Source organism: Crocodylus porosus, unplaced genomic scaffold, assembly GCF_001723895.1.
Source record: "Crocodylus porosus isolate Cpor-Errol unplaced genomic scaffold, CroPor_comp1, whole genome shotgun sequence".
Lineage (NCBI taxonomy): Eukaryota > Metazoa > Chordata > Crocodylia > Crocodylidae > Crocodylus > Crocodylus porosus.
The window spans coordinates 34,398,852-34,410,497 of NW_017728951.1; the positions used below are offsets into that span (position 1 = coordinate 34,398,852).

The 11,646-nt window shown below is 45.6% G+C and overlaps 1 protein-coding gene across 3 annotated transcripts in view; it reads left to right on the forward strand.

Moving 5' to 3' along the window:
* Nucleotides 1-1,044: 1,044 nt before the first annotated feature.
* Nucleotides 1,045-11,646, forward strand: part of VSTM4 (V-set and transmembrane domain containing 4) — a 103,629-nt gene continuing 93,027 nt past the window's right edge. For all 3 annotated transcript variants that reach the window (XM_019556067.1, XM_019556068.1, XM_019556069.1), the window contains exon 1: nt 1,045-1,501. In XM_019556067.1, coding sequence (XP_019411612.1) covers nt 1,060-1,501 — 442 coding nt within the window. In that variant the 5' untranslated portion in view covers nt 1,045-1,059. The remainder of the gene's footprint in view (nt 1,502-11,646) is intronic.

An 11,646-nucleotide genomic window follows, 5' to 3' on the forward strand; every position in this document is an offset into this window, starting at 1 on the left:
GACCCCAGCTGACTTCCTGCCCTTTGGGCAGGGGGCTGGACTCGATGATCTCCCGAGGTCCCTTCCAGCCCTGATGTCTATGAAATCTATGAAATACCACACAGTCTGGTGTTCTCCGTGCCGCAAGGGCACGCTGCCCAAGCATATGCTGAGCTGGGTTTTGTTTTCCATGGCTTTTTGACCCTTGGATATCCAGGGATCAAAAAAACCCATGGAAAAAGAAAAATGGTGTAGCGCACGCTTGGGCAGCATGCACTGCTGAAAAATCGGGACCAGCCCACCTGGAGTCGCACCTCAGCTGTCTCTGAAGGTGAACTAGTTCCCCATTGAAGAACAGCATTATATGTCATCACGACAAGTGAGGTCTGTTCTTCCGTGTGTCTGGTCATGTTAGCTTGGTAAAAGAAAAACTAAATCAGAGATGTTTTAGTGGTCAATTGAAGCTGAAAGTTAGCTCTTTTACTATCAGAGATGTGACATTACGGACAGACTTCCAATAGGCTTTTTTTTGCCTCTATAGCTCGTAAGGCATTTTAGATGCAACATGATCAGATTGGGAAGGAGATCAAGTGACATGCTACCTACAATAGCTAGAAACTGGACTCATTGACCCAGGAGACTTTCCCTTCCTGCATTATTTTGTGCAAATGGTTAGGCAAAAACATTAGAGCAAACGTGTGTTTGTGATGTGTACCATGGGCTCCTTAATATCTTCGGAGAATTTACAAGAGCTCAGGCCCCTGGCAGACTTTGTTTCCAACGGCCAACAAGTAATGTTCAGTTTAAAGCAAGATACAAGTGAACTACAAAGATAGTCTACACTTAAGAAATAACATCGAGGCTGGATCACCACTTTTACAACTGTTTTGGGGTGATAAGTTGCTTGAATGTGTGGCATGTTACAATTTATTGCTTCATTAAATCACACTTTAAATGTAAGTGTCTTCCATGGGCCTCAGGTTCCAAAAGCTCTTTAGAAAGTCATCATATATCCAACTGCAGACATCTCAGTTTATCCACTTGAGATTCACCTAACAATACAGGAGACTGCTTATTAAGATGCATTCTGGCAAATTCTCACAGGGCATTCATTCCTTTGCAGATGTCAGTGAGGCACTGAATGTGACAGTCTCACCAGGACCAACAGTGCAGTACTTAGAGGGAGACAATGCTACCCTTTATTGTCATGTTTCTCAAAAGAGGAGGAAAGACAGCTTACTGGCTGTCCGATGGGTCTTTGCACACTCACCTACACAGGAGCATCTGATGATCAAAATGACTAAATTTGGGGTTGTCCAGTACTATGGAAATTATACCTACCATTTCCACAAGAAAAGACTTCGCCTTCTCAAAGAAAGACATGGAACCATGTACAAATTCCTCATTCTGAATCTACAGCAAACAGATCAAGGACACTATATATGCAAAGTCCAGGAAATTGGCAAACATAAGAATAAATGGACGGCATGGTCAAATGGCACAGCAGCCACTGAAGTAAAAGGTAAGGATACATCTGATGTTACCAATCCCATTACATCTGATGTTACCAATCCCATTCCTAACTTTTCTCTTGCTCATTATCATTAGTTGTTGATTTTCTTTTCATACAAAATGAATCCAGATGATGTTCAAATTCAATGTTTATTTAAAAAAAAAAAAAAAAATCACATGAAAATAAGTTTGGTTGACTTCTCAAATAATTACAGCATTTCACAGCCTGAATGTTCCAGTCAGCACACAGTAAGCAAGTTTGAACACATGTAAAAAAAGTAGGTTTCTATTCCATCTCTTTGCTTCACATCCAAAGCTGTGGTAGCCACTAGCACTTTGCACTAAGTCAGCTAAAGGTCTCACAGATTTTTTGGAAGAGAGCTAAGATTATTACCATTTAAATACACAGAAATTTAGGCACAAACCAGTTATGAGAGTGCCTAATCCAGGAATAGAAATCTGCTCCCTTGTGTCCCAGTTTTACCTCTAAAGATTTCTTGAAAACAGAATTTTCTCCCATGTATATATATATATGCCTGTCTAGTACAAAGGCTACTTCCCATGCACAGTATATGCACATATGTTCGCATGTCTACCCTGCATGGGTAATAGAAGGTAACAGAATTGAAACTGCATAAGTGCCAAAAATGCTACATATGGGCTGGAAAATTGCTGTGTAGATGCATGAAGGGTAACAGAATTATGCCCAGTTCATTGGGGATAGATAAGGAGTGAGCTTAAACTGCAAGAGGAGAAATGGAAGCTAGATATTAGAAAAGCTTTCTAATTTTAAGCAACAGGCTACATAGGGAGGTTGTACAATGGCCATCTGAGACAGGGGGCCATCTCAGGGCTGGGTCTCAATGTCAGCCTGCCCACCTGTCTAGGGCAGTCTGCCCTGTCTTTCCTGCCATGATGTTGTGTAATAAACGGGATATTGAATGCAGGAGGCTGCCCATTAAATGCCCCAATGCCCGTGTGTTTTACATGGCTCCAACCTTCCCTATACCATGTCCCATGCCTTGCAGATGGCATCATAAGTTGGTAAATGCACCAGCCCAAGGCCAGACCAAACTTTGCCCATTGTAGGGTCTCTAACATTGAAGTTTTAACACTCTGCCCTTCACAGGGTCTCTTTCATACAACCCCCTCTCATAGAGCCTATTTCAATCTGCCCACTTTCACTGGGTCTCACTCATAGTGCCCATCACTGGGCCACTCAACCCACCCTACTCTGCGACTCTACACGGCCCTTTGTGCTTTCTTACTCTCACTCCAGCCAGCCCACATGCAGCCCATCAGGCTGCCCTCACACAGACCCTACTCTATGTAGCCACTAGCCTTATGCCTCATACTGGGCTGAACTCAGCCACTGGCCCTTTTCTGGGCCATTCCCTTAAGTTTACATTCTTACGGGGGTTGGCCCATGCGCTGCCCTTTAGGCCACCTCTGCAGCCCTACTCATTACACACCCTGGTGCAGCACTTCAGATCGCCCTTGCAGCCCTTCTCTACACCCTCATACACGGTCCTTCAGACCGCCATCGCACACCCTACTCTGTGCAGGCCCCCACACTTCTGCCCCCTCACTAGGGATGCTCTCTCTCTCTTCCCCCTCTCTGGGGCCTCCAGGTTCTTACACCTCTTGGGGCTCAGGTGTCTGTAGTTGTGGCTGGCCCCCCATGCCTGTCCCTGCTCTAAATTCCTCACTGAGTAGCGGAAGCTGCTGTTATAAGCTCCTACCCGCCTTCCACTGGGGCGGCAACTGAGCTGGCATTTCTGGGGAACAGCCCTGCCATGTGTAGTCCCAGCAGACCATCCTTTCCCAGCAGGGTGTAGTTTTTGGTCATGCTTCAGGACCAGAAGTCTCCTGCCAATCCCATAGCTCCTGCCCTTACCTCCAAGGATGTTCTGAGTAGTCACTCAGCCAGGTGTTGTTCTTCTAGCTGCCAGCAGCAGACTACTAGCTCAGCTCTGAGGGCCTGATCTAAAATGGAGGCCGCTCAGCCTTCTCCTCCAATCCCTTGGTCCTCCTGTAGTCACCTGACTGCCTCATTAAGGCTGACCTGCACCTGTCAGCTGCCCTGCTGCCTGCTTTCAGTCCATTAAAGTGGCAGGCACCAAAGGTGCTCTGCCATACCATCATTGAAGGTTTTTAAGAGTCATTTAGATAAATAACTGACAAAAATGGTTTGGGTACAACTGATTATGAATTGGGACAGGGAAATAGACTGCATGACTTTTCTAGGTACCTTCCAGCCCTATTTCCTATGAATGCCTGGGTGACCTATAGATTACGCAATTCTGGGAGATCATCCACAGAAAAATGGATTGGAACAGAATTTTGGTTCAGGTGATGGAGAATTTTTTTGAACTATCAATGCATGATTTACCACTGTGCTAGTGTATTTTTAATGAAGAAGTTATGTCAAATACTTAGGAAATCTTACACTGGTATTGCATCAGTGGAGCTCTGCTGACTTCACATTTCCTCCTGATTTATACTGTATCAGGCCCAAGGGTTTTTTTATTTAGCTTATATCTTGTGACACAGGCCTTAAAGCAGGTTTCCCAGTATGCTAAACTTTATTGATCCAGTTAAGAAATGCAAAACTCTAAAGCTCTTGGTTCTTTTTGTACCCAGAACATATATCCACTTTCAGCTTCCTCTGTGCAAAATGAGGTTTATTTTCTACGTAAGGGGACTTTTACCATCTTTAATTTTCCCTCAACCTGAAGAAGGGTGTGTGCGACCAAAAGCTTACAAAGAAACATATTTTTTTGTGATTTCTTAGCTGGTCTAAAAAAAGGTATCATCTCTGAACCAAGAGTTTTGAGTATGGCACCACAGCAACGTTGCCATATGGCAATGTGTACATGCACCCAGCAGGGAGACAAATGAAGAAGTAAAAGAAGTTCTTTAGAAATCTGTGATCCCTCCCAATAACTTATAGATCTCAGAAGCTTTTGCATTACTGAAATGAGAAGAAAGATGTGAAAAATACATAATCAAAATAAGCAGCAGCTGCATTTTACTCCATAACATTTAGATCTGTCTTGATTGAATTATAGGATTAGAGTAATGCAATTAGCTGAAGTTCTTAGCAGCTATGGAAGACACGCCACAGTTGAAGTTTAGTTTGGATCAGTAGCAAAGAGTATTTAACCTAAACCATCAGATAATCGTGAGTCTGCAAAATCTGGCTGGAAAGTCTCAGATTGCATAAGAGTTTTTCCATGCTTCCTCTTTGCAGTCAGCCAGAAGTATAAGAGAAGACCTTTTTGTAGAGAGAAACTGGTCTAAAATCTGAGATCCAGGCATCATTCGTGCATTGTGGGGAATATTCAGATACAATTTTGAATCTGAACTTTACCCTGGGCTGTGTCTAGGCATCCTAAATCTTAATTCCCTCAGATTATGGAGAATTCAAAACAAAATCTGAATTTCTTTCTAAATTATAGCCAGAGAGCTCAGTGTTCTGGTATTTCTGCTTCAGAACCTGGTCAAAACCTGAAAGAAAGCACACATGATGCAAAAGGGGAATGGCAGGGGGAAAGATAGTTGCCTTTCCACAAGCCAGAGAGAAAACTCACGCTTGGTTTGGGATAAGGACATGTGTTTTATTTTATCCCTGTTTTATAAATAGAGGCACCTGGAGGTGAAATTAATGATCTGGGGGTCACCTGGTCAGCCAGTGGTAGAACCAGGAAGAAAGCTCAGGTGTCTGACTGCCAGCCCAGGGCCTGTCTATTAGGCTGCACTGCTCTCACAGAAAAGGCCCCAAGAAGTAGGGCTTCAAAGAAAATTCTCACTGCCTCAGTCCTGGATTTGGGATATGTGGAGTGGGAGCAGGTCTTATTTTTTCACGGCAGCCTTGACTATGAAATGGAGCCAGTGTTAATATACCCTTGAATGCAATAAGGTGGCAACTGAGGGGGTGTTCTGATACCAAAACTGTGGGACAAAGGCAATGGTAGGTCTAGTCACTAGGACCACTGGGATAGATTACCAGGGTTGAATGTCTGAGGCTCTAGAGATATGCAGTCCATCGGGGATTTGAGCAGGAAGTAGGCACCAGGGCTGTGCTTGGCCAGTAGGAAAGTAGGTGAATGTGAATAGCTCTAGGAATCAGAATTCATGGCAGAGGTGATATCTTTTATTAGACCAACTAGCTATTTGCAAAAAAAAAATCTTTATTTGCAAACTTTTTGGTGCACTGACTCTTCTTCAGGCATTGGAGAATGCGAAGATTGTAAAACGTATCCTAGATGGACATGAAAATTCATATTTCACAGGAGAACTGAAGGTGTTATAATATCTCCTGGTTGGAATAGTTCATTTTGTACAAATTAGGCTCATATAAAAGTTAGCCTTCATATAAAAGTTAACCTCAAAGTTGTCTGGTGGCAAGTGGATGTGGAATTACATTTCCTTCTGGTTATGATGTTTTATATTTCACAGGAGAGTGGGAAGATACAATGGTCTCCTAGGCAAAGAATTTCTATTGTGTTGAGCTGTCACAGAGCTCTGTGACAATGCAAATTTAGCTCAAACAAAAGGCAGGAGCAAGGTGTTAGCTTTCAGGTTTCCAGGTGGTAGATTTTGCTTCTTTCTGAAACCTTGCTCCTGCTTTTGTTCAAGCTAGCTAAATTTGCATTTTTGTTTGAGCTAAATTTGCGGCAACTTTTCCCACACCTGACTGAGCATCTGCTGCCTAGCACATGTTCTGACAGCTTCCCCACACTGCCTGCTGCCCAGAGGGGCATAGTAGGTGCAGAAGGAGGGGGAGTTGCTCGAGGCAGGGGTTGTTGAGCGGTACCTGGTTGGCTGCAGCTGCACTGGCAGCAGCTCCATTGGGAAGCTGTGCACGCTAGCCAGGGCTGGGGGTAGGTATAGGTGAAAGCGTGGCATGGGCTGCCTCAGGCCAGAGCGGGTGGGGCTGGGCCACATGCTGAGCTCTGTGGGGGCAGTCACGGGTGAGATACAAACAGTTAGTGGGTGCCCAACCATGGGCCAGATCCAGTCAGTTGGCGGGCCAGATCTGGCCTGTGGGCTGTATTTTGCCCACTTTTATCGTAGACCAGACTACTTTGTCCACCAGGTTAGCTTAGACAATCTGCTCTTGCCACCTCAGTGCCCCTGCCTCATCCAACTCTACTTCTTCCCCTTACCTTCCTCACCATTTAGCCACCTTGGTGCCTAAATACTTTTAGAGCCTACATACTGTCACATGTTCTTCCTAACTATCACAGGTTATTCATTGCTTTTTCCAGCCTCTCCGGGTCAGGCAAACTAAAGACATTGCATCCTTGTTTTTTTGGAAAGTACTGATTAATTCACAGCTGTAGGAGGCAGGGGGCTGCTGCATGAGGCTCATCCCACTTTTCTGCCCACAAAGAGGGAAGCCTAGGAGAGGGCAAAGGTTGCAGCATCATGGGTTGCATGACTGAGCAAGGGAATAAACTCAGCTCAAAACCAGCATTTTATATAGCTTTACTTTTTCCAATAAATGCCCATTAGGTCTAAGTTGTCTAGCATCCTGTGTCACTGCAAAAGTGGGTCATGAAATGGGTTTGGTAGGAGAAATAAGCTGGTTTGGGAATCACTTTGGGCATTTTTACATGTGCTCCAGGGGTGCTGGGTGGGGGGAGGGTGTTTTAGAGCTCCAAGAGCTCTTCTAATTAAATGCCCGCAGTGTTTCCTGTATCTGTGTCCCTGCACTTCAAAATGGTGGCAGGGGCACTTTGACTGAACCTTGTCAAACAAGTTTTAGTTAAAGTGCCCTGCCACTGTTTTGAAGCATGGGGGCACAGATACACGAGACTTGAAGGCTGCTGAAGTGAACTAATTAGCACGCGCTAATCACAGCATGTCGAAGCAGCCTCCCTTCACGTCTGCAGGCACCCTTTATGGTGAGGGTTTCATGAGTGCAGGGCATGAGTGGGAGAGGGCATGAAGAAGGTTTTGGGAGAACTGGACAGAAAAGAACAGGGATGAGGATATGAGAAGAACAAGGGCTAAGTGGAGTTGAGAAAAAACTGTTAAATTGATGGTGTATGTTAAGTGGGTTGATTCAGAGTTCTGCAAAATATAATCAAGAATTTATATAAATCCTGAAGAATAAGAGCAGGCTTCCAGGAAAAAGCAGCAAGTTAAATGCAGCAATATTTTTGTCCTTTGTGTGGCCTGTTGCCAAGCAGTTCACACAAGCCCCATAAAAACAGTCCACCAATTAAAAAAAAAGTTTATTTCACACAGTGAACAGTGGAATTTCCTGGATGCCCACAGCGGTAGACACACATATGGATTCATCTGTCGTTCAGGTTTGCAGGAGCAATGTGTTCCAGACAGCTGGCAGCAGAGCACAGGGCACATTCCCTACCTGCTTCTCCTCCTCCTCCTCTTCCCCTCACACACAAACTGGCACACTTTGCTCTGGCCCTCCCAGTTCCACCTTCAGGAACTAAACAACCTATATTTCACCAACTTCCTCTGTATAACCAATGTCCATAACTCTGAGCAAAGGACTTTATAAATCCTGACAAGCTGCATAGTTTTTTTTTTCCTTGTAAAATGCTATACTGTGTTTTAATGGCTTCGCAGATGACATCTGCAACAAACAAACCTGAATAACCTGCCTGGTGACACCTGTCACTTTGGTCTTAATAGATAAAATTTAGGTTCTGGATCAGTTTAATTCATTCTTCCTAGGCGTTCACTGATAGAGATTTTTGGGGCCAATACTGATAGCCAATATTTAAGGAGGCATATCAGCCAACAGTGATTTGATTTCCAATACAGCTGCCTCCAGCTGGTAAGTTCAGTGTGGTGAAAGAGGAGGGCAGAGGGAAAGGGCATGGGGGACGGGCAGATCAATGCCCCCCCATGGTAAAGGAGGAGGCGGAGGCAGGGGCAGGGGCAGGCACTGCCCAGGTGGAGCAGGGGGGACCGTGGCCACGGCTCATGGGGGGGGAAGGCAGCTCCTGCCACTGCTTGCACCCCAGGAGGGCACGGAGGGGCATGTGCCCCCTGGGTCAGTGCAGGACGGGGCGGGCTTCAGCTGGGGCTGTGTGAGGCTCTTCTCGGTGGGTGCTTGGAGTGGGTGCCGATGGCACTGGGAGGATGCTGCATGTACCCCAAATTTTGCCTCCGCTCCCAGTGCTGCCACTGCCAGCCGCCCGGAGCAGCCCAGGCACACAAATGCTATCAGTACCAATCTTATTGGAGTTTGTAGCTGTTTGTCATTCAGTTGACCTACAGCTTCCTTGTATATGTTGATCAGCAGTGGTGCGCTCATCTAAGATGATATTTAAAATAGAATTATGTTACAGAGTCAACAAACTTGAGATGAATGGAGGAGTTGACATCATCCCATGATTTTGTTTCAAAACTAGAGGTGAACAGATACATTGGTCTGTTATTGGATTGGTACCGATATAAAGAACATTTGCTGTATTGGATATTGGCCCGATGGGGCTGATAATTTGGCCAATAAGTGCCTGTGCTGCATGCAGCTGCAGCACAGCATGGAGCAGAGCTGGCAGTGTAGGGAGCTCCCTCCAGTTAGTAAGTCAGAAGGCAGGGGGGGAGGGAAGAGGTTTGGGGGCACAGATCAGCAGGCCCGTGATGAGGGAGGGAGGAGGCAGGGGCAGATGCTGCCCGAGGGGGTGGGGGCATGGTGCAACTCATGGAGGGGGCAACTCCTGCTGCTGCTTGCACGCTGGGAGGGCACGGGGGGCACGCCCTCCAGATCTGCACAGGGCGGGGGAGTGGGCTGGAGCTGGCGCTGAGTGGGGATTGTCTCGCTGGGGACTGGGCTTGGAGTGGGCATCAATGGCGCTAGGAGGAGCTGCAGCCACCCCAGATTTCACCACATCTCTTTTCCCAGCTCCATGCCACTAGGTGTACCCCGGCTCCATGTCTTGTTTCCACCCATGTGCTAGGAAGAGCTGAGGCTGTGCCAGGCTGGTTGCAATGGCGGAACTGGGAGTGGAGCTGTGGCAAAATTTGCTGCAGCTCCCTCCCAGTGCCCACTTTGAGCCCACCCCCACCAAAAAGAGCCCCGCATAGTGCCATCTCCAGCCCACCTGCCCACCCTGTGCAGATCTGGGGGGCATCCCCCCGCCTTCCTAGGGTACAAGCAGCGGCAGGAGCCGCCCTCCCCCACCAGCTGTGCCTCCATCCCACTCCTGCACTACCCTGGGCAGCCTGCCTCTACCCCATCCCTCCTTCACTGCGGAGCCGTTGATCTGTCCCGCCATGCCCCTTCCCTCTCCCCGCCCCTTTCATCACAACAGACTTACCATCTGGAGGCAGGTATATTGGATGTTGGATCGGTATTGGCTGATATGCCTCCTTAAATATCAGCTATTGGTATTGGCCCCCAAAATCTTCTATCAGTACACTCCTATTCAAAAGAACTTCTTGTCTAGCTACCTTATTAATTATTTTGCATGTTTTTACCGTGTTCCTTCTTCAACTGCTTTCCAAGATACAGGTTCTCAAATCTTTGAGAGTCATTGGTTTTCCTTTCTTGAATCCTATTCCAATTTTCCAAGATTCCCTTGGATGTTCAGGGACTAGCATCATGCACAGTGTTCCAGATCAGGCTGTATCATTGATTTACAAGAAAAACAAGGTAAAAGAATATTATTATACCAGAATTCCACCAGTGGTATTGTAATATTCTCCAACCCATTCATTATGCATCCTGAAATAGCGATCAGGATGTGGTTTCTCTACCCATAATAGGAGAGGGAATAATGGGACTGTAGCTATATGGAGCAAAGATGGGTTTCATTCTATTCCTTGTAAGTGCTAGAGTTAAGAAATATTTTCCTTTCCAGAAAGTCAGGCAAGAGGGGGAGTTGAGCAGTGACTCTCCTTTATTGGAGGGAGGCTGCAGTTCCAGTCTAGTTTTTAATCACCATTGGGAAACATGTTTTGCCTCCAAGCTTTTCAAATGGAGGGGATGATAAGGCATAGGGGGAAGTTTGCCTTTCCTAAGCCAGCTGAATCTATATTATCACAGAATTTTCTTTTCTTAGTCTTCCTGGCATGTAGAATTGGTCAAAACCTGTGATATAACCTTTTTTGACAGTGAATGCAGTTCTGTTGAAAATCAAAATGCTTTGCTTTTGCCGGAGTTTTGAGGAAAAGAAGAAAAAAAATCTGACTGTCAAAACATCCCATTTCAATGTGTTCTGGAAAGAAAATGTTTTAAAATATCCTTTTAATTTTTTTGACCTTTTGTATTTCACAATATTATAAAAATAAACACTAGGCTGAAACAGCACATTTTGAGCAATCCAAAACAAATGTTCAGTCATCTTTTGAAGTGTCTGCATTTTATTATGATTTAGAATGAAGCCAAATTTGAAATCCTTCATCAGATGGAATGTGCATCATCTGCATAACCCTAGTGGCATGTTTTCTTAATTGAAAAAGGAAACAAAGGACCAGATCCTGTTCCATTATTAGACAAATGCACTTAGGTATCTAAGTGCGATCCTGTTTCACCGTGCTTGAGTCCCTGAAAAATTCACTCAGTCAGTCCTGAGGCTACACCAACCATTGGAGCACCTTTGATGTAGCAATAACTTTTCTTCATTCTTCCCTGTTTTTTGCAATCCTTGTACAATCAGTCAATTTTAATCCAGTCCAGTCTTTGAAGTTGATGGTCAAGCTTATCCTAAGGCTTCCTCTTCTTCTTCATCCATTCACAGCACCCTGAAGGATGGTATTGGTAAGGGTGCCAGGCCCTCTTGTTACATATCCAAACCACTGCATCTTTCTTCTTATGATTTTGGATAAGGGTTTGTATTTGCCAACCTCTTGTCTGATTTGATCTTTCACAGATTAATTTCTTCTGTGTGCAGTATAGGATATGTGTAGAAGTCTACTGAATCACTACATTTCAAAGGTCTCAATTTGCCTTTCCACTGCTCTGGTAAGTGTCCAGGTCTCACAGCCATAGAGAGTTCTTGAAATGACAACGGTATGTACAGGTTGTGGTGGGCCAGTAGGGGGCGCTCCTGCGTTGAGCCGCCCACCTCCCTGCGCCCGACCACCTTCCAGACTCCGAATGCCTCCCTAGGGGCGCCTTATGCTTGGCCAACCCCTCTCCCAGAGCACACTCGCTAGTCTGGGGGTAAC